Below are 24,379 nucleotides of genomic sequence, written 5' to 3' on the forward strand. Positions count from 1 at the left end.
CACGCTCAGCAGGGTTGCCAGGTTTTCTACCAGGAAAAATGCCAACTTCTGACAAAATGCTGCCAAAAACTGCCAAATTGTTTTTAAAACATGTCCCAAAAATGCCAACCATTACATTTTCTAAGATTTTTTTTTGCATTTTGATTTTACATGTGTAGTTAAAAATAATGTGTATAACTACAATTACAACATGAAAACTATTTTTTACGGTTGACTAGCCAATATAAAACAATACCACATGATATAACCAAGATCAAGTAGTTAAAAATAATGTGTATAACTACAATTACAATATAAAAAAAAAATTCTACTGTTGACTAGCCAATATAAAACAATGTCACATGATATGACCAAGATCAATTTATATCACTCATGTACACCATAATTTAATTCTAGTGGTACTGTAATATACCACCATCCTCTGAAATAAATCTACTTTCAAGACTGTGTGTGAAAAGGAAAGAAAGATATGAACTTCCAAAATAAAATATATTATACTCTGTATTATGTGAGAAAGAAAAAAATACTAATAACTAAAATATAATGTATTACTCCATACATTACGTTTAAGTTCCTAAGTAAACTTTTTAGTACCCTCTACAATAAATTAAACCAGTTTATTAAACAACCTCCTAGAGACTCTGACATACATGAATAACAAATACATGTGACTTTTCTATTGTGTCTAAATATAATCAAAAGCATCATCAGATTTAGAAATGTTTGATGCACTACTCCGTTCTTACATATTTTCACTAAAGAAGAGCTGAAACATCCTTTGGCTAGGCACAAAATCTTTGCAACATTTCCCGCATGATATAACCAAGATAAATTTATATCATTCATATACATCATCATTTAATTCTTGATATAAGTAAAAGAATGATCTCTAATCACGACCGGGTATAAAACGCCCCCCAAAAATGCCACCCAACAAATTTTCCTGCCAAACACAGTAAAAACATTCCAAAAATACAAAATTTGGCATTAAAAACGCCAATCTGGCAACTCTGACGCTCAGTGATGATCTGCATTCGCAGAACATAGATGGCAGGCTAGCGGTAACCACGAATCGTAGCTGGGGTCGGTAATTTTGCAGAGTTACGTTACGTTACGTTACGTTACTTCTCTTTGATCAAATTACATGAAAATCACACCTTTTAAAGAAAATAGTTCAAATAATGCAACCATATGCTAATTTGTTACGGTATATGTAGCTGTGGTCGGTCATACTGCAGAGACTAAAATAACTCTTTGGTCAAATTACATGAAAATCACACATTAGAAAAAAGTTTAAATAATTCAACTATATGCAACCATACATGTATAGAAATGTGCATTTGAGCAAAACCCGCCCTTGTTTGGGTTTTGTTGTATTGTTCGGCTTTTCTCTGTTTTCTCGGCAATTAGTGAGACCGCCCAAAACATGTATCATAGATCGATATGCCTTTAAATATAAATGTATCACATGGAATAAATTCCTAACTTATTTGATTCTAATGAACATCAGAAGACTAAATGTCTAATTTTAGAAGACATTGTCAGAAGATGGGTGTATCAGAAGACTATAACATTTTCATTATTTTCTTTTATCACAGTAACCATTCACTATCACATTGTTAATTCATATTTTGTAACCAATTCTTAGAATATATTTTCTTCCACTTGTGATTGTGTCTCTCTCCGTTCTCGACGCCATGTAAACAAACCGAAAATAACGTAGTGGAAAGGAAGTACGTGTAATATGAAACCTTTATAATCGTGAATTTTGTACGAGACGCTTGTTGTTTGTTATATATGTTGCTTACTAGGTTCCATTATTGAGCAGGTTTTTAACTCTAGTTGGAATAAGGACAAGGGATACCCTCTTTTGTAGGTGAACGTGTATAATAGAAAATGTAGTATTCTATCATCGTGGGAATGATGTACACAACAGTTTCATGAGAGACCTAAAGCTACTTACTCTCTCATTTAACACCTTGTACTACCCAGTGGGTGCCATGGAGGCTGAATAGTCTGGTGGTAAGGATAATGGAAATAATAGTACCACTCAGTACAGAAGGGGTTGGAGTGCGAAATTCTATTAAAAAAAAAAAAAAAAAAAGTCCACATCTGTCAATCAGATGATGCAGTTTATGTTGGTTACTAATCTCACTGAATGGTAGTCAGTAGATAGATAGATAGATAGACTTTATTTGGCAATGAATCAATGTACATGAAGTGCAAATAATGACAAGAACACATAGTTCGGAATAATATATGCAAATTGCCAAGGATAACTCAAAAAGCATGTACGCTTATTTCCATTGTGGTCCTCATCAGATTGTTATTCTACACTAAGTCACACAGACAACATACGTAGGGGGTTAAGGGGACCAGTGACAATCATGAGTAAAACCAGTCAGTACATATATGACACATAAACATTGTTATAGTTTTGCTAATATTACTAAAATGTTTGTACACATAGGAATATTGAGACCAAAAATTTGAGCACCAACACAAAAAGGAACATTGCATTAAGCAAAGGAACAGCAAAATAATGTTAAGCTGTAACAAAATAGTATGAGTGAGTACTATATCAGAGTAGTACCATTAATGATATACTGCATAATTCTACAGCTGTATCAACATGTATGAGTGAGTACTATATCAGAGTAGTACCATTAATGATATACTACAATATTCTACATCTGTAACAACATGTAGTTATAGTGAATGCTACACTGCAGCTAGGGTCACCTATTAATTAAATCTAACATTTAACCTGAATCTCAGGACGGATTGGGCAATTAGTATGAGCACTAGGTCTAGGGAGTAGTACATTATAATCTGAAGCACCAGAGGTAGGGTACAGGGGACCAGTACTCGAATGAGTAAAACAACAAGGAGAATGAGGAAAAAAGGTCAGATCATAACTGTTCTCGGACCCTACCTGAGACATATTCCATATTATGACTGGCAAAACAAAGGTGGAAGCCAATTTGTAAACATCAATCATTATTATACTAAACTAAACTTCTGAAGAACAAAAAAAAAGGGGGGGGTCAGAACAGTTATGAGTGAACGCAGATTTGGATGGTATTACTCATGGAATCAGGTATCCTTCACTAAGCTAGTAGTACACAAAATCAAGGCTGTTCTCTGTCCATAGCTGAGACATATAGTAACCCTTGACTTTTTTCTTGAAGGTAACCTTGCTATTTGACTCCTTAATGGACACAGGTAGTGAGTTCCATAGTATGACATACTGTTTTCACTGTATGACTAAATTCTTGGTGTAAAAAAAGGCTAGGTGATGTTTCATTGGTTATAGTAATTTAGTCAAGATATACTGCTAACAATTGGCTGGGATTAAATTGATTTATTTAGTTATTAATTTTATAGTGATATTGGTGTCAGTCCAACATGTCATTAACAATATGGTTAAGGCAGAAAAAAGTTGTTTCTTGCAGATTTTCCACAAGAAATCATAATGATAGGCTATTTTTTTTTAGAAGTGCACACCTACACTATATATATAGTATAAAAAGTATTAGAAAAATAGAAGGAACGTTCCTGGGACAATTTACAGTTTCACCCAAGCATAGAATTTGATATGTGGCTTATGTGTTGCTGGTGAGAAATGTTGTGATATGAACGATGGTGTACATCATTTCCGTCGCAAATGCATACTTTTGAAGTAATTAAATATTGAAATTATGCACTTATGCCTACTGTACATCTCCCGAATGATGTGTGGGAAATCGGGGTTTTTGGGTGGGGAAGACTAATAAATTGAGTAATGTGCATTGCAAAGCAGGTATAAAATGAACAAAAACACTTTAAATATAAAAAAAAAAAAAAAATCACATTTTACGGCCAGAGTCCAGCGGTAGCCATCTTTGTTTTTACCAATGATTCCAAAAAGGTCTCGCTAGCTCTGTTACACTTAGCAAAGTTCACTCCAGCCATGCTAGACTTCCTAACCGTAAACTAATATTACCTCGGTTAGGTTAGTTTAGTTTACGGTCACCAAGTCTTGCGAGAGCATCTTCCCTAAATCTAGCGCTTCTACTCACAAATACTTACAATCGTTAGTAAACAAACATGGCGCCACGTGCGGTATCCGCCAATATATATATATATATATATTTTTTTTTTTCGTTTCTTTAGTCTTCTTCATTTTACACCTGTTTGGCAAAGCGCATGACTCCATTGATTAATCTTCCCCACCCAAAAACCCCCATTTCCCACACGTCCCCCCACATCGTTTGGGAGATGTAGTTTTAAGTGCATAACTTCAATACTTAATTACTTCCAAAGTACGCATTTGTGACGGAAATGATGTACACCATCGTTCATATCACATTTCTCACCAGAAACACATAAGCCACATATCAAATTCTATGGTTGGGTGAAACTATAAATTGACATACTCTCTAAACTGGCTTCATCACATTATCTATGGTTATCAAAATTCACGGGTGAAAGAGAGAACGATCGATATAAGCGGTGACTATTTTTTATGATGTGAGTATTATTTTGCAACATCGTACGTCTGGCAGCTAATGCTGCCCGCGAGATTTTGGCCCGGAGTGAAGTGGTTAAGGGCATGACTTTACCTCCGTGCACCAATAACTTCTCTCCTCCTCCACCCTTTTCTCCAATCAGAAAGGCTGTTATACTGTCTCAAGCAATACTACTTATGCAAGCAATCTTGTTATGAAGCGAAGTGGCATTTTGTTAACAATTTGCAACATCACCTCTATCGATACCCCAGCTTGTGTTTACAAACATTGGGCGGTGAGCAAGAATATGCAACTCTGCAACATCTAAAGTCATAAAATGAATTTCTCAGCACCTACCCCTACCTACTTGTCTACGTCAATCTACCAGCCTCTTACAGGGCTTGGCAGCTACCCTTGGTTGTCCCAACCAATTATTTCAACTACCCTCTTACAGGGCTCGCTAATATATACTTGGAAATTATCACATACACTCAACCCTTGATTTTAGTGGACCTTAAATTTGCGGACTTTAGATTTAGCGGACGAAAAAGTGTGTGCTGTAGTAACAGTGAAATTTTAGACAAAGTCCATAAAATGAAAATTTGTCCGATAGGTGCCCGGTAGTAACAGTCAAATACTGGACAAAGTCCGTAAAATGAAAATTTGCCCGATAGGTGTCTGGTAGTAATGGTCAAATAGTACCAGACAAAGTCCGTAAAATGAAAATTTGTCCGATAGGGGTCCGGTAGGAACGGTCAAATAGTACCGAACAAAATCTGTAAAATGAACATTTGTCCGATACCACTAATCCAATGGAGATCCTGTACTGTACATATGTAAATAACAGTAACTAGATTTAAGGTAAGAAATGGTTCAATTTATACTTTATATGTAATGTATATCATTATACATATGTACTGTAGCTTTTTATTACATATCTAATACGTATGTGAACGCCGAAACCTAATGGACAATTCTCTACGTAACAGACTTATATCCGGTATCCAGTATTGGTAATGGACAGACCTGATTTTCAAATAACGGACTTTTACAAATAACGGACAAGGGTCTGCATGCATTTGTCCATTAAATCAAAGGTTAAGGGTACAAGAAGCTAAATATTTAAACTACCCTTGCATAAACTGGTTAAATGGTATCAGTAAAACATGTCAAACATATATATTTCAAAGAAACAAGCAACCCCTGCAAAGTGCATGTCATTAACCACTTCCATACGGTGACACCTATGTAGGCAGCATGAGGAGCATGTGGGTACTAGATGATGCCGACATCGGCATCTTGATTATATTTATTGCAGTCATACCTACATAATTTCCATTCTCTCTAAACTGGCTTCATCAATTTTCTATGGTTATCAAAATACACGGGTGAAAGAGAACGAACGATTGAGCACTGACTTGATTTTTTATAATGCGATTATTATGACGCAACATCGCACGTCGGGCAGCTAATGCTGCCAGACATGCGATGTGCCCCGGAGTGAAGAGGTTAACAATTCAAGCAGAAAAATTGTGAATAACATACTTGTCAGAAACAACAAAGCATAAACCAAATAATTTGCAACACATATAATGTAATGTTAGATAAAGAAAAGAGAAGAAAAGAAGAAAAGGTAAAAGGTGCAGATGGAGAGATGGTAATGGAAGAGAAGGCAGTAAAGGGAAGATGGGCAGAATATTTTAGGGAGTTGCTAAATGTGAAGGAGGATAGGGAGAGTAAGATAGCTGCAGTGGGAAATGCTAAGAAAATGACTGTGATGAGTGAGGAAAAGGGAGGGGAAATAAGGAAGGATGAAGTGAAGGCAGTTGTTAAGATGATGAAAGCAGGTAAGGCACCTGGTCTGGATGAATGCCATGCAGAATGTCTAGAAAAAAGATTCAGTGATGGTGGACTGGCTGGTGAGGTTATTTAATGTTTGCTGGAGAGAGGGTAGAGTGCCGGAGGACTGGAGAAGTGCCTGTATAGTTCCACTTTACAAGGGAAAAGGGGACAAGTGTGAATGTACCGTATTTTCCGGCGTATAGTGCGCGACTTTTTTCCGTTGGAAGGGCCTAAAAATTGGGGGTGCGCGTTATCCGGTGGTGCGCATTATCTACGGCCTACGATGAAAATTCTGCGGCTGTGTGTGTACCGGTGATTTTTTTCACAACAATGTGACGATGTTGGCCATCACAAAGTCGGGACGGCACACTTCTCCATGACGTTCCGTGAGAACAAGAAGAACAGCCATGGTGACATGAAAGAATATGCCAGCATGGGCTTTATAAATATTTGGTATAGGCAGGTATCTATCAAATCTTATTTTTCATGTTTAGGCCTAAACACCACGAAACATGATCAATATTCGTGATATTTGCCCATGTTCACAGCATCCTAGTTTGAATCTTTATGTTGGCTTTGTTGCTTCACTTTAGGTATGGTAGAAATTCCGTTGCGCCTGTTCATAAACTCATGTCAAACACCTGACTACAACACTCTCTTCCGGGAGTTATATTAACTAAACGTCACCTCGATGAGAGACTGTCCTATTTCACCACTGTCATTGCAGGTTCAAAGCTAAAATGAAACAGTCTGTAGTTTGTTTCAGTATTAAATAAAAAATGGTAAAGACGAATTATTTCCTCAAGATATAAAATGAAAATTTTCTGTAAAAATCCCGAAATTTTTCTGTATATTTTACTTTCAATAAACTTTTTTTAGATCATATTTCCTACAAACTATTTAAGCTACAAGGTAATAAAGGACCAACGCACAACATGAGTCATATACCGGTACATGTAGTTCCGACTTTTTCTTACGATCGGGCATGCGCGTTATACGTCGGTGCGCGCTATATGTGTACTGAGATAACGAAGTGCATGGGTGCGCATTATAACCCGATGCTCATTTTAAGCCGGAAAATACGGTAGTAGTTTCAGAAGGATTAGCTTGTTAATTGTAGTTGGGAAGGCTTATGGGAGGATATTTATTGAGAGGATTAGGAGAGGAACAGAGGGAGTAATTGGTGAGGAACAGTGTGGATTTAGGATGGGTAGAGGTTGTGTAGATCAGATCTTTGTGGTAAGACAAATATGTGAGAAAGCTATAGGAAAGGGGAAGGATGTATTTTGGGCTTTTATTGATCTGGAAAAGGCTTATGATAGGGTAGACAGAAAGGCACTGTGGGAGGTTTTGCGGATTTAAGGGATAGGAGGAAAGCTTCTAGGAGCTGTCAAGAGTTTTTATGAGAGTAGTAGAGCTTGTGTCAGGATTAGAAATGGAGAGAGTGAGTGGTTCGAGGTAAAGGTGGGACTTCATCAAGGATGCGTTATGTCGCCCTGGCTGTTCAACTTATACATGGATGGGGTAGTGTGAGAGGTAAATGCAAGGGTAGTGGGCCAGGGATTGGAGATGGTTAAAGAAAATGGAGAAAAGTGAGATGTGGGCCAGCTGTTGTTTGTGGACGACACTGCACTTGTGGCAGGGTCGGAGGAGGGATTGAGGAAGTTGGTGACAGAGTTTGGGAGAGTGTGTGATAGAAGAAAGCTGAAGATAAATGTGGATAAAAGTAAGGTGATGAGATGTACAAGAGGTGAAAGTGGCAGTAGACTGGAAGTGAGCATTAAGGGAGAGCGACTGGAGGAAGTGGATAGTTTTAGATACTTGGGTGCAAATGTGGCAGGAAAAGGTGGAGTGAAGGTGGAGGTAGAATGTAGATTGAGAGAAGCGAGTAAATGCCTTGGTGGATTAAAAAGTGTAATGAGGAATAGACATCTGGGAATGGATGCTAAGAGGAGACTGTATGAAGGAGTGACTGTGCCAACAGCACTGTATGGGGCAGAAACATGGAACATAAGAGAGGAAGAGAGAAGGAGTTTGAATGTGTTTGAGATGAGGTGTCTGAGAAGTATGATGGGGGTTACTAGGCTAGATAGAGTGAGAAATGAGGAGGTGAGGAGGAGAAGAGGGGTGGTAAGGGAGTTGGGAGATAGGGTTGATGAAAAAGTATTAGGATGGTGTGGACACACGGAAAGAATGAGTGAAGAAAGACTAGTAAAAGAGGTATGGAAGGCAGATGTGGAGGTAGAATGTAGATTGAGAGAAGCGAGTAAATGCCTTGGTGGATTCAAAAGTGTAATGAGGAATAGACATTTGGGAATGGATGCTAAGAGGAGATAGTATGAAGGAGTGATTGTGCCATCAGCACTATATGGGGCAGAAACATGGAGCATAAGATGAGGTGTCTGAGAAGTATGATAGGGGTTACTAGGCTGGATAGAGTGAGAAATGAGGAGGTGAGGGGGAGAAGAGGGGTGGTAAGGAAGTTGGGAGATAGGGTGGATGAAAAAGTATTGGGATGGTTTGGACACATGGAAAGCATGAGTGAAGAAAGACTAGTAAAAGAGGTATGGAAGGCAGATGTGGAGGGAGTGAACATGAGGGGGCAACCTAGGATGAGATGGATGGATGGCGTGAAAGGGGCTTTGGGGGAAGAGGGGAATGTCAGTTGAGGAAGGACGAGTGAGGACAGAAGACGGGTGAATGGAGAATGGTTGTATATGGATGATGTTGTGATGCATGAGGTGGAATGGGTGGGGGGATGGGGGGTGAGGTAGTATGTGTGAGAAAAATTTGACGGAGCCTGAAGGGATTTCTCCCCGTCTTCTCCTTTTCTGCATGAGGGGACGGAGAGGAGACGTCGCCGATTTAATGAAGCGGCCTTGCTGTGAATGTGCTGTGTCTTGCAACTGCCTCTGACCCAAGGAAGTGGACAAGATGCAGGGATGACCCGTCATCCGGGAGGTGCCAAGATAAGAGGGAGGGTGGAGGGGAGTGGAATGTATTCAGGGATGGAATGGGTGGGAATGGTTTTTATGCCTTTTTCTTTTTGGCTACCTCCCTTGTGAGGGGGAAAAAGCTTTGGTATATGTATGTGCTATTTTGTTTTGTTGCTTTTTCCTCCCATGTGAATACTTCTGCATATGTTTTCTAACTCTTTGATGAATACTTTGAAAAGTATTTATCCTATTTGAGATATAATCATCTATATTATACACAGGTTTCTGCTCTGCTATCAAGATTTTATATGGAAGAGTTTTGTCTTCCCCAAAAATAAAATGAGGTGTTTCATCTGTTGTTATGTTAATTTGATATTTCAGAGTACATTTAACACAAGGAATCCAAGTATCCCAAGTTGTACTATGAGGACTTATCATACTTCTAAGACATGTAATAATTTTCTTACTTAACCTCTCTACAACTCCATTACTTTGTGGATGATTCACTAAAATATTTACTTTCTTGATCTTAGATAAACTACATAAATTTTCCAAGAATTTGTTATTAAATTCAGTTCCATTATCTGAAACTAAGATCTTAGGTGAAGTGAAATTACTTTTTATCTGTTCATAGAGTACTGAAGCAATAGTTTCAGCATTCTTATTTCGAATGGGTTGTAAAATGCAAAATCTTGAAAAATAATCAATGGCAACAAATACATATATCCACTCTCAGACATAGGTAACTCCAATGTATCTATGTGAACTCTTTCCCAAGGTTTCTGTGGAATGGGATATGTTAACATAGGAGCAGGTTTTGGTGTATTTCCTTTCACCTTAACACATTTCAAACAATTTTCTATATAATCATATATATCTTTCTTCATACCTGGCCAAAAGTATTTAAGTTGTGCTTGTCTATAAGTTTTATCCTTCCCTGGATGTGAACTACAATCACTATCATGAAGTAACTTCAATATCTCTTTTACAAGAGTTTGTGGTATTACCAACTGATTTACTGGGCCTCTAGAAATATCTTTCCCACTTACAACTGTTTTTCTATACAAAAGTCCATTAGTCAAATGAAATTCCTCTATCTTATACCCTTTTGGTAGTTTTGGAGGATTTCCTCTTGGGCTCATCAAATACTTGGCTAATGAGTCTCATTGTCTTATCATCCCTCTGTTCTCTTATTAGCATTTCCTCATCTAAAGTTACTAATTCATCTATACTATAAACAAAATTAATCAACCCTGTCGTTGGTTGGCTAATGTTTCTAGAAAGTGCATCTGCTGCAACATTCTTTCTACCCGGAATATATTCAAACTTAACTTCATAGCACTGAAGTACTGCAAACCATCTAGCTAGTCTGCCCCTAAGATTCTTATGTTTAAATAAATTATGAATAGCTGTATGATCAGTCCACACTCTGACTGGATATCCCAATATCATATCTCTAAGATTTTCTAATGAATATATCACTGTTAACGTTTCTCTTTCTGTTATAGAGTAGTTTCTCTGTGCTATTTCAAAGTCTAGATGTGTAAGCTATTGGTTTCAAAGTTCCATTTCTCTCTTGCATAAGTATGCCTCCTAACCCTATGTCAGATGCATCAGTACAAAGAATGAATTCTTTATCATAGTCTGGAAATATTAAAACTGGAGAACTCATAAGTTTATCCTTCAACTTGTCAAAAGCTTGCTGTTGTGCAGGTCCCCACATGAACTTTGAGTCCTTCCTCAACAAAAAACTTTATTGATTAGCAATGTCAGCATATTGCTGAATAAATTTTCTATAATATCCTGTCAATCCCAAGAAACTTCTTTTTCTACATTGTTTGGAACTGGAAAATTCTTTATTGCTTCAACCTTTGAATTCACTGTACCAAGTCCATGCCTGTCTATCTTATGTCCCAAATAAATAACACTATCCTTCAAGAATTTACATTTTTCAAGTTTCACTTTCAATCCTACTTCAACTAGTCTTGAGAATACCAAATCTAATTTCTTAAAGTGCTCAGCCGCTATCTGGGAAACCATTAAAATATCTAGAAATACACGACAGTGTTTCCTAACAAACCATCTAGAATTGTATGCATTAAATTTATGTAAGTTAATGGACTATAACATAACTCAAATGTCATTCTTTTGAACTTATAATGTCCCGTTGGAGTAGAAAATGCTGTGAACTCTTGTGAGTCTTCATGCAACTCTATTTGACAAAAAGTAGATTTGATATCTATAGTGCTATCTATTCTCATTTCCCAAACTTCTAAAAATGTCCCCTATAACTGATAATGGTAACCGGTCACGTATGGTATGCTTATTCAATTTCCTATAATCAATAACTGGGCACATAGTACCATCTAATTTTGGCACCAGAATCAAAGGGAAGTTCCACTCACTTTCAGTGATCAGTTTATCTACAATGGCTAGTTTAGAATGAGGAACTCTGTAGGCAGGAATATAAATGGGTTGAGTCCCTGGTTTAATCTAATCTGATGTTTTAAAGCAATTGTTTTGCCTGAGGCGTCCCCTGGCAAAGCAATTGTTTTATTGTGCTTCACGAGTAAAGCAACTAAACTTATATCCAACTCAGGGTAACTAGTAGGTTCTAGTTGATTCTTGTATTTCTTTCCCAACTCTGTTTCTTCCTGAACTGAACAGATTGATGAAATTGGTAATTCCACCTCAGTACAAATGATTAAAGGCGGAGCATGCCGACAGGAGACCTTTTGGTCCATATCTAGGTCAGATGCGAAAAAATCATAATAATAATAAAATAATAAATAAAAACTATAATAATGTGAATAACAAAGATAAATAATAAACAAACAGGTAAATAGTAATAAATTGACATATAACTAATAATAAATGAAAATCAAACAGACAAATGATAAAACAAAAACAAATAATATAAAATAAATTATAATCATTACAGCATCTTGCTTAGGTGTTTATCTAAATGATTCTTAAAGCTTCGAGCTGAACTACATTGTACTACCTGTGCAGGAAGTTTATTCCATTCATTAACTACACGGTTGGCAAAGTTGTTTCTACCTACTTCCAAATTGAATCTATTTCTGGACAGTTTGAGACCATTGTTTCTTGTCGGATTCTCATTCAGGGTGAAAATTTTGTCACTTTTGATGTCAATTCCCTTTAGAATCTTAAAAACCTGTATCAAGTCACCTCTGAGTCTACGCTTTTTTAGGGAAAACAGATTCATATGTTTTAGTCGATTTTCGTATGATTTATTTTTTATATTTTGAATCAGTTGTGTGGCTCGCCGTTGTACTTTTTCCAGTCTGTCAATGTCTTTAATGAGATTCGGTGACCATACAGAAACAGCATATTCCAAATGTGGACGAACTAACAATTTATATAGCTTATTAATGAGTGATGGACCTTTGAAATCAAAAGATCGTGCAATCAGTCCTAGAATCTTATTTGCTTTCTCAGAGGCTGAAATACACTGCTTGGATGATTTGAGGTCATTACTGTTAATTATGCCGAGATCTTTTTCACTATCCACTTTTGTTAATGAATTTCCAAATAACTTGTAATCGTACTTACTGTTATTTTTACCTATGTGCATTACCTTGCATTTACTTGTGTTAAATTTCATTAGCCACTTTTCAGACCATTGCTGTAATTTATCTAAATCTTCTTGAATAATTGGTTTAAGTGATCATTTGCCATTCCGCACAGTTTTGTATCATCAGCAAATTTGGAAACAGTAGATTTTAGTCCATGGTCTATATCATTTATATATACTATGAATAGAAGTGGCCCAAGAATGGAACCCTGAGGAACTCCACTTGTAACATTTTTCCATCTAGAAGTTTTTCCATTTAAAACAACTCTCTGTTTTTGACCATTCAACCAATTACTAGTCCAACCTAATAGGCTACCACTTATTCCATGTAAAGCTGATTTAGTAAGTAGTCTTTCATGTAGGACGGTATCAAAAGCTTTTGCAAAGTCTAGATGTATTAAATCTATATTGTTTCTTTTGTCATAATTCGAGATAACTGTGTTGTAGAATTCGAGTAAGTCACGCAAGAACGTTTCCGTCTGAAACCATGCTGGCTATCATTTATCAAATGGTTACTTTCTAAATGATGTTTGATAGCATCTCTGATGATAGTTTCCATTATTTTTCCTACGATGTTTTGTACACACCTGAAAACATCTTATTTGTGTACCTTTCCTTAAGACTATATCTTTATTCAAAGTATTAATCATTAATATTTCTACCATGTTCTTATTTGACTTATAAACATCTGAGTCCAATTTCAAACCTTTTAATCTAATTGATTCTGGGATGGTTAAAATTTCAGTCTACAGTGACTCCTTTCAACTGCACTGCTACCCTGTTAATTGCTCTGGAGTGTAATAATGTCTACTTTATTATGCCACCATCCACAATTTGCAAGGCTTCATTTGTAGTTGATGAATTAATAATTTCTTGGATTTGTTGAACATCTGAGTTGGGTTTACTATATGTGGCTTTACTTTCTGTTGGTCTGGACTGCTCAGCCTCATTATCTAAAATAAAAATGTTATCTTTCCTATCTATTTCTAGGGATTCTTTGATTCCTGTCACTGGTCTTAAGTCTGGTTGATTTAAAAATGGGATTAACTGTGATTTCACTAAGATCCCTAAATCAGCAGGACATATGACCATGTTCTCTTTTCTCATAGTTGCAAATCCTATCAATAAATCTAGAAAAACAGATTCTTCTACAACTATCACTGGAATGTGCAAATGTTCATTTGTATATAAGATGACTTCTAGTTCAACCTTACCTAATGTTTTTAACTGATTTCCAGTTACTCCTTGCAATGAATAATGGATTGGTTCCAAGATTTTCACTCCTGGTTTCAACTGGTTTAAAACTCTACTAGTTATAACATTAACTACAGATCCTGTATCAATAAATATTTGAATAGGTTTATTGAACACTCTACCAATAATGAGATATCCTACAGAAGTCCTTCCAATTGTAATTGTCAGTTTATAACTATCTTTGATGTTGGGAGTTTTCTTTCACCCTTCTATCACTCTTATTCTTAACACAATACTGTCTATTTGTATATATATGGGAAATTCTGTAGTATTGGTTTATTCTGTGTCTTGGGGTTTTCCTCTTGTTTCGAGATGCATACGGAAATTTCTCCATTCATGTGTTCTGTGTCCTATCATTTGATGATACAGAAAAGTGGGTTTCTACAACTGTTTTCATTATGACCCTCATATATTTGCAATTCCTACATATAGTTCCATAATAACAGTCTTGTGCTTTATGCCTCCAAGTATCACAATTGTAACATACAATTCTAGTATCCTTTGATGGGCTTCTAACTCTGTTCAAATTCTTTTTTCATCTGTTATATTTTTGCTTACAATTAAGGTATCTATCATGTTAAGAAACTTATTAACTCCTAAGGTGTTTTCATCACTGGTGAATTTGAGTATGTTTATATTTGAGGCATGAACCTCATGACACAAGACAGTGTTATTCATACCTTCAGTTTTCCTTACATATGTCAACCTCGTCGTTCCTCGTCAGTCGTTGTTCACTGCTGCTTTGTAGTGACTCATTCCCTGCTTTGTAGATTGTCTTGTAGATGATCCCCTTGTAGATTGCCTTGAAGATCACCTCATTCCACTCTTAGTATGAAGACTCCTTGTCCTTGAATTTAAAATATGCATGGTTGTAGTTGTACACTGCGGGGTTGTGGTGCAAGCACTGTTTTGAAAGTCAATTGGTGTACCCATTCACTTTTACCTCAGTCTTGTATAATCACTTTGGAGGAGGTTCCCCTCGCACCACCACTGTTAACTCTTTTGTTACTAACACCTTCAGTTCCCTTCTGTCCTTAATTACTGGATTTAATTCTGTTAACTGTTCCTTCTGTGGTATATATCTTCATTCACTCTACTTTCTTTTTATCATTTTATGATTGTAAGTCGCTCATCTGTAGGCCCCATACCTCTTTCGTCCTATTTAGTCAAGTACTTAGTATCAGTATGGGGTGAATTAAACGTAATTTTCTTCTTCCAAATTATATTACACTTCTACAACTTATTTGTATTAATTACAGCAGAGGAATCCCACCTGGGATCCTTTTACACCCACCAAGCCAAGTCTGCTTTGACAGCACTATTTAATTCATCCAATAATTTTGAATGTTACAAATAGGTGCCACCCTGGGCATGACTTTACCTCCGTGCACCAACAATTTCTCTCCTCCTCCATCCTTTTCTCCAATCAGAAAGGCAGTTATACTGTCTCAAGCAATACTGCTTACGCAAGCAATCTTGTTACCGAGCAAAGTGGCATAGCGTTAACAATTCACAACATCAGCACCTCTATCGATACCCTAGCTTGTGTTTACAAACATTGGGTGGTGAGCGACAATATGCAACTCTGCAACTCCGTAGTGGCCATTGTTTTCAAAACATCTTGTGTCGTAAAATGAATTTCTCGCCACCTACCCCTCTATCTACCTACTTGTCTACCTCAATCTACCAGCCTCTTACAAAGCCCCTCAACTTGTAATCACCTCAGTGTGTGTGTGTGTGGGGGGGGGGGTCCATGCTGTTTCTATGGAGAGAATATTGGCTTTTGAGTGAAGAGGTTTTATAGGGGTTATTCATCCATTTATTCTTAAAATTTTATTTTGGATTGTTCTTTGGTAGTGTGATGGAAGTGTACTGGTCTTGCACCACTTGATTGTGGGTTTCAATCCTGCACTCCTTTCCGATTTCCAGCAATGTTACTTGCCCCAATAGTCTAAGTACATAGGGCAAAGGCAAAAGGTTCAGCTGCAGTAACAATGTACTTTCTGATGCAAGCTCTTATAAGTTATTTTTATATTGCTCTGTTATTAGTGTTTCCTTCTTCTTGCCAAAACCGATGATTGCTACTGTTTTTAATATATCTAGTTTCTTGTTTATTTTCACTGTCAAATAATTTATGCTTGGGATGAAGGATATAGGTGTATCCGAAGTGAGGTCTAGTGTTTTAAGGTTTTTGTCTATTCACAAATGACCTCTTACCATCCATCGATATTGGACAAGGACTATATAATTACTGGATGAAAAACAGGGACAAGAAACAGGGAGGAGGAGTCATGTTCTTGGCCAAGAAAGACTTAAACGTGACAAAAATTGTGGAGGGCAAAGGTAATGTTGAACTGATCATGATAAAAGTTGAAGGCAAGAATATGAAAAGTAGAAAGTTTGTGGTGACCTATGTGCCCCCAAAAACGAACGCTTGGAAAGAGAACGAACATACAAAAATGCTAGAAGAAAATTACTAAATGAGATACTAATGGGCATTGGTAATCTGGTAATTATGGGGGACTTCATTTGCAAAGAAATTTGTTGGCATAACATGACAGTGCAAGGAGGAGACGACTTGTGGGGTAATGTACTGCTGGACATGACCATGGAATACACAATGACCCAATGGGTCAGCGAAAACACCAGATACAGAAGCAATGAAGAACCGTCGAAACTAGATATAATATTTACAACAGAACCTGAAATTGTGGACAAAATCCATTACAAGATACCAATTGGAAAGAGTGACCATATACTCATCGAAACTGTACTTAAGGAAGAAATAGACATGGAGAGAAATGAAAAGCATAGGAAAGGAAGATTGATGTACAACAAAACGGACTTTGTAAAACTAAAGATATTCTTCCGGAATGCAAACTGGGAAAAATTCTATATGGAAGAGACAAAAGTGGATGAGAAATGGAATTTCTTGATGGAAAATTACAATGACAAAAGCGAGAGAGTACATCAAATGTTGGTTCAACAAAAGATGCAGTGAGGCAAAAGACAGAAGGGACAAAGCTTGGAAAAGGTGGAGAAAAGATAAAAAATCTAGGAAATGGCAAATTTATATAAACTATAGAAATGAGTATGTTAATGTGAGAAGAGAGGAGAAAAGGAACCATGAAAAGGGTATTATAGATAAATGCAAAGATCAACCCAAACTATTCTATCGATATGTGAATGGTAAACTTAAAAACAAACAGGAAATGGTGAAACTATGCCAAGGAAATACAGAATACACAGAAGAATTAGAAATGGCCGAAGTCATGAACAATCACTTTAAATCTGTCTTCACCAGAGAGAAAACACAAAATTGGGACGAAGATAATAACAAGCAATCTCCCCACATGAGTGAGTTTACAACACAAAAAGAAATATCAAAACACCTATCAAAACTTGACGTCAGAAAATCACGTGGCCTGGATGGTATTGGAAATTGGATTCTAAAGGAATGCAAAGAAGAACTAACGGACAAAATACACAACATGATAAATAGCTCACTCAAAGAAGGAAAGATACCTAAAGACTGGAAAAATGCTAACATTGTAACAATATATAAAGGTTCCTCCTTTATATATTGGTACAATGTTAGCATTTTTCCAGTAAGGAAGAACCCACCAACTATAGGCCAGTATCACTAACAAGCACTATAGCCAAAATTTGTGAGAAAATCATCAAGAATAGATGGGTAAAACATCTGGAAGACAACAACATAATAAACCCAAGACAATTTGGGTGCAGACAAGGAAGATCATGCACCACAAACTTAATATGCTTCTACACAAGACTAATAGACATAGTGCAAGAAAGAAATGGATGGGCTGATTGTGCCTTCCTAGACTTGCAAAAAGCTTTTGACAAAGTACCACACAGAAAATTACTAAAAAAAACTGGAATACATAGGAATACAAGGGAACCTACTAAAATGGATGGAGGACTTCCTGACAGGTAGAAAGAGGAGAGTAGTGCTCAGAGAAAAATATTCAGATTGGAAAGAAGTGATCAGTGGAGTACTGCAAAGATCTGTATTGGCACCAATAATGTATGCTATTTATGTGAATAACATGGACGAGGATGTGAAATGTTACATGAGCTTCTTTGCCGATGACGCCAAACTGTTAAGGAAAGTAGAAACTGATAAGGACTGTGAAGCCTGCAGGAAGACCTGAATAAGGTATGGAACTGGAGTCAGAAATGGGAAGTGGACTTTAATACTAAGAAGTGTAGCATAATGGAGTTTGGAAAAAGCAAAAACAGAATATCAGGAAAATATACAATTGGAACCAATGAGATAAAGAAGGCAGGATCCAAAAATGATTTGGGGGTAATTATCACAAACGACTTGTCCTATGATAAACAGATTAACAAAATTGTTGGGGAGGCTTACAACTTGCTAAGATCAATAAAAGTGGTATTTGCATACTTGGACGAAGACATGATAAAAAAAAATATTGGTTACACTGTTAAGGCCTAGACTAGAGTATGCGGCAACATTGTGGTCACACAGTACCAAAAAGAATATAAAGAAAATAGAAAGAATCCAGAGAGCAGCAACAAAAATGGCACCTTCACTTGCAAACCTATCATATGAGGAGAGATTGGCTAAACTGGAGTTACCGACGGTGGAGCAAAGAAGAGAGAGAGGTGACCTACTGACCATCTACAGAATCATGAAAGGCACAGAGATACTCGATAGAGAGGACTTACGAAACTGGGACAAGAGAACCACTAGAGGACATGGAAAGAAAATAAAAAAACATAGCTACAGAAGAGAACTGAAGAAAAACAGTTTTCCACATAGAGTAGTGGACACTTGGAACAAACTGGATAATGAAATAGTATGTGCAAAAACCATTCATGAGTTTAAAAGCAAACTAGACACTACGAGATACAAAGGCGGGACACCACGAGCATAGCTCCCCTTCCCGCAAAATACAACTAGGTAAATACATCATACCCAAACATAATGTCTGAGCTCACACGTACGTGGATGACCCAACAATTGTAGTCTAGTACAGCAACTACAAAATAGCTACCAAAACCAAACAAATGTACCTTGATATATGAACTATGGCAGACAATTCAATTCAGAAATATTGACATTACATCCCTGACAGCCATGAATCAGAGAAATTAAAATTGAATGGCTAACCTCTACTATTGGGCAAAAACACCCAAATTTTATTTTAAAATCATTAAGGGGAGGTCAGTTAGTATATATGTCCAACCATATTTGTGTCATGTTGCCAAATAGATGCACCATATTTTATGTTGATCACAGTACATTTTTTTTGGGGATATTGCATTCGTTTGTGGATCTACACTGAGAGATACCTATGTTATAATTCTTTTTGTATCTTTTCAGGCATTGATAAAGTATAACAATTAAAGAGCCATGTCTGAGGGTGAGCACACAGCAGCAGCCACAGATAACTCACATGGATCTGGTGGTGGTGGTGAAAGTGAGACTGAAATAGGTCATGAAGAGGAACGCCTTAGTGATTTTGGTTCTCCAAAACGAGGACCAACACTTTCAACCAGTACTAGCAGCTTTGAAGCTCTTGATCCTCATGACCCAAATTTAAGTCATTTAGCTACTCTTATGTTTTCTCATACATCAAATTACTTGCAGGTATGATATAATACGTGGGTACTTACTGATGGAATGATTTCATTATAACATAGTCTATATATCTATATACCAAGAGCTTTTTCCCCCTTAACAGGGAGGTAGCCAACTCAAATTCATGCACCCACTTCTATCCATTGCACTCTCCTCCAACACGGCCTTCTCCCTCTCATCTTAGCTCCTCATGGATGACAGGTCATCTCTGTACCCTCCCCACTGCCCTGGGTCAGAAGCAATGTAGCAAGACACAGTACAATCACAGCAAGGCCACTTTACATTGGCAACCCCCCCCCTCCCTCTCCCCTCATGCAGAACAAGAGAAGACAGTGAGAAATCCCTTCAGGTTGTATCAGAATATCATTCATGCATGACTACTCCAAACTCCTCCATCCCCCCACCCCTCCCTTCCTTGCATAAAGGTATCATCTATACACAGCCACTCTCCACTCATCCCTGTCTCCTGCCTTCTTCCTTCCTTGCTTAACATTTCCCTCTTTCTCACTGCTCCCTTTACCCCATCCATCCATCTCATCCTCAGTCATCACCTCAGATTCATTCCCCCAACCCCTGCCTTCCACACCTCTTTCAGTAATCTTTCTTCACTCACTCTTTCCATGTGTCCAAACCATCCTAATACTCTTTCATCAGCCCCATCTGTCATCTCTTTTTCCACTCCCACTCTCTTCACCACCTTGTTTCTCACTCTATCCAACTTAGTAACCCCTACGTTACTTCTTAGACATTTCATCTCAAACACGTTAAAACTTTTCCTCTCTGCCTCTCTTAAATTCCAAGCCTCTGCCCTATACAAAGCTGTGGGCACAATCACCCCTTCATACAATCTCCACTTTGCATCCATTCCCAAATGCCTATTTCTCTTGACACTAATCCCTCAAGGTTACTTGCATCTCTCATTCTATAATTTACCTCTACCTCCACTCCTCCCTTTTCTGCCATATGTGACTCCAAATACCTAAAGTTATCCACTTCCTCCAAGGTCTCTCCTTTAAGACTTCCATCTTACTCCCATCCTCTCTCCTTGTACATCTCATCACTTTACTTTTACTTACATTTACCTTCAACTTTCTCCAAATGTATACCTTCCCAAATTCCATCACCAACTCCCTAAACCCCTCTGACCCTGCCACAAGTGCCATGTCATCAGCAAACAACTGGCTTATCTCCCACTTTCCTCCATTTTCTTTAACCATCTCCAGTCCCCTACCCATTACCTTTGCATTTACCTCCCACACCACTCCATCCATGTACAGATTGAACAGTTATGGCAATATGTCCCATCCCTGATGCAGTCCCACCTTTACCTTAAACTGCTCAGTCTCTCCATTTCCTAGTCTAACACAGGCTCTACTCTCATATAAATTCATGACTACCCTTAACAGCTTTTCCCCAATCTCTTATATCTGCAAAACCTTCCACAGTACCTTCCTGTCTACCCTATCATAAACCTTTCCCAAATCCAGAAAGCCCCCCCCCAAAAATCCTTACATTTTCCTAAAGCTTTCTTACATATCTGCCTTACCACAAAAATCTGATCCATGCAACCTCTGCCTTTTTATACCCACACTGTTCCTCACCAATAAAAACCTTCCCATAAGCCTTCCCAACTACACTCAACAAATTGATCCCTCTGAAACTACTACATTCACATTTGTCCCTTTTTCCTTTATAAATCAGAACTATACAGGCACTCCTCCAGCACTCTGCCCTTTCTGAGACACACACTAAACAACCTCACTAGCCAGTCCTCTATTATGGTACCTCCCTTCTTCAGACACTCTGCATGACACCCATCTAACCCAAGTGTTGTACCTGCTCTCATAATTTTCAGAGCTATATGCACCTCATCTTTTGTTTCTTCTCCATTTTCCTCTCCCATCAACTTTGTTTTCTTTGCATCTTCCAGTGCTACCACCAATCCCTCCCTATCCTCCACACTCAATAGCTTTCTAAAATATTCTGTGCCTTTTACCTTTTCTTCTCTACTTGACTCACCTTTCCTGTCTTAATTTCCTTCCAAAACATCTTTTTATTGCTTTCAAAAATTTATGTCATACTCCTCCCCATTTTATATCTGTTCTACTATTTGCCTCTGTTATCTTTTTTGCTTCTCTTCTTTTTTCTTTATACCTCTCATATTTTTCTCTTGTCTTTGCAACCAGTCCATGAATGTTCACTTCTTCTCTACTTCCTTCACTTCATCATCCCACCACTTCCTACTCTTCCTTCTATTCCCTACCATCGTTCTTGTTCCACATACCATCTTTGCACACCATGTCACTTCCTCTTTGAAACACCCCCATTCCTCTTCCACTCAGACTTCTAATTTATCTTTCACCACCTCCTACACTTCTCTAAGTTTCTCCTTTTACTCCTGCTCCTTTTCCTTCTCATTTAAACAATTTGTTCTAAGCATCTCTCAACCTTCCTTTTCCTCTTTCTCCACTCTCAGCTTACCTTCCATCAAAAAAATTATCCGATATTCTCCCACTCTCTCCCCTAAGAACGTGGACATCCAGAACTCTTCCTACTCTTTTCCTGGATACCACTACATAGTCCATTAACCCCTTCCATACGGTGCCACACACGTAGGCGTCATGAGGAGTGGATTCGCGACGCTGCCATATCGGCGTCTTGATTATATTTATTGTAGTCGCCCCTGTGTTTTTACATTCTCCCTAATCTGCTCTTAATCCCATTCTCTGTGGTTTTCAAAATTCACGGGTGAAAGAGAGAACGATCGATATAAGCCGTGACTATATTTTATGATGCGAGTATTATTACGACACGTCGTACGGCTGGCATTGGCTGCTGCCCGCGAGATTTAAGTCCCGTAGTGAAGTGGTTAATGCCTTATCAACCACCCTTCCATCCACCACCCTTCCATCTACCACCCTTCCATCCACCATCCTCTCCCATGTGTACTTATGCTTGACTTTCTTTCTAACCACTGTGTTTATCATCATACATAATGAATAATTGTAGATTAATTTCTAAGGTGCAAATATTAATAGATTTTTATACGGATTGTTTGATTTCTTAAGATTCATGATTTACTAGGTGTTTATATTTTAGGGTGAACTGTCTGCAGTACTGGAAGATTACACCCTCTTGGAACAAATGAACAAAGCAACAATTGCAAAATATTCTGATATGCAACAAATTGCAGGTAGTGTTGGAAGGGCTTTAAAGGAACTTAATGAAAAGTATGAAGCCTTGAGACCTTACCTTGATCAGATTGACCAAATTGAAGATAGTGTCAACAAATTGGAAACTGCAGCATATAAGTTAGATGCCTATTCCAAACGACTTGAAGCTAAATTTAAGAGTTTAGAGAAAAAATAAGATTGGAAGCATGAAGCCAGAGCTTTGGCCAAAATTGTTGTGTATGCTGTACTAGTATGTATTCTAACAGCCAAGATAAGTGGCAGTCACTAGTGGTTGTTGGGAAGACAAGTAAATTGGCAATCACCAGTAGCCATTTAAGGGCAAACCAGGTATTGTATTGTGTTACCAACTATTCACCAGTACTTCTTTCCTTATGTACAATATTAAGTATCAAACCAGGTGTCACATAGTTGAGGAGAGTGCAAAGCTCAGTGTGCAAAGGTTACACACATTGTTAACATGATTCCAATTTATATAAGGTCAGATTGAGGTCGGTGTTCTCTAGTCATGATCATTTCACTGAATTGTTAAATTTCCAATATTTTTTGTACATAACAGGGTATATGAGAGGAGGAAGCTGAAGGTAGGCATGGGCAGTTGGGTTGTAATGTGAACAAGAGGGGAGGGTGGCACTGAGTTGGAGATAAGGTGGAGGCTGATTGTAGAGTAAGGAAAGCAAGTAAATGTTCTGGGGGGATGAGTGTTTTAAGTGTCATGAGAGGTGTTTATCTGGGGATGAATGCAGAGAGAGTAATGAGGGGTTGGTTGCACCTGCAACACTGTATGGGGCAGACTTGGGATTTGAGGAAATGAGAAAGGAGAACCCTAAATATGTTGGAGATAAGAGCTTGTTTAAGAACTATAGTTGGGGTTGTGAGGATGAATAGAGTAAGAAATTAAGAGAAGGCAGAGTTAGGGTGGAAACAGAGCTGGCAGATAGGATTGATCAAAGAATTCTGGGATAGTTTGGTTATATGGAAAGAATGAATGAAGAAAGACTAGCAAAAAGTGTGGAAGGCAGAGGTGGATAGTGAACATAGGGGAGGAATGAGAATGGGATGGATGGGGTGAAGGGGCTCTTGGGTACAAGGAGAATATCTGTCAAGCAGAGGACAAGAGGTAGGTGTGAGAGGTTGTGAATAAACAAGAAACTGATGCAGCATGAAGGAATTTTGTGTTTGCTCCAATTTCTCAAGTGGGTGAGGTGAAAGGGTCGCCATGTAATGATGCAATGGAAGTTAACCAGCTGTGGTTGTCGATACTGTGGAGGTACTTTGTCTTGCTGGATTGCTTTTGTCTTTAGCAATGGGCAAGAGACAGGAATGACCCTTCATCCATAAGGAGGTAAGATCAAAGTGATGACAAATGGTGTTGTATAGGTGAAACATGGGCCTATGCTTTAGCTAGGCAACCCCCCCCCCCCTACACGGGGGGGGGG

The 24,379-nt window shown here is 37.9% G+C and overlaps 1 protein-coding gene across 2 annotated transcripts; it reads left to right on the forward strand.

Moving 5' to 3' along the window:
• Positions 1-1,687: 1,687 nt before the first annotated feature.
• LOC143038017 (biogenesis of lysosome-related organelles complex 1 subunit 2-like) lies at positions 1,688-24,379 on the forward strand. Of its 2 annotated transcripts, none has more exons than XM_076206863.1 (3): positions 1,688-1,733; positions 19,492-19,758; positions 22,849-24,379. In XM_076206863.1, the coding sequence occupies exons 2-3, from the start codon at positions 19,522-19,524 to the stop codon at positions 23,116-23,118; spliced, it is 507 nt and encodes a 168-aa protein (XP_076062978.1). In that variant the 5' UTR covers positions 1,688-1,733; positions 19,492-19,521; the 3' UTR covers positions 23,119-24,379. The 2 variants fall into 2 exon arrangements, with proteins under 2 accessions (XP_076062978.1, XP_076062979.1); XM_076206864.1 differs by lacking the exon at positions 1,688-1,733 and adding an exon at positions 1,870-2,022.

Source organism: Oratosquilla oratoria, chromosome 23, assembly GCF_046742065.1.
Source record: "Oratosquilla oratoria isolate Oo_2021 chromosome 23, ASM4674206v1, whole genome shotgun sequence".
Lineage (NCBI taxonomy): Eukaryota > Metazoa > Arthropoda > Malacostraca > Stomatopoda > Squillidae > Oratosquilla > Oratosquilla oratoria.

Bases quoted from the DNA above. Each gene is read 5' to 3' on its own strand.
- LOC143038017 (XM_076206863.1), top strand. From the start codon at position 19,522: ATGTCTGAGGGTGAGCACACAGCAGCAGCCACAGATAACTCACATGGA. The intron at 19,759-22,848 runs GTATGATATAAT...TTTATATTTTAG, and splicing joins ATACATCAAATTACTTGCAG to GGTGAACTGTCTGCAGTACT.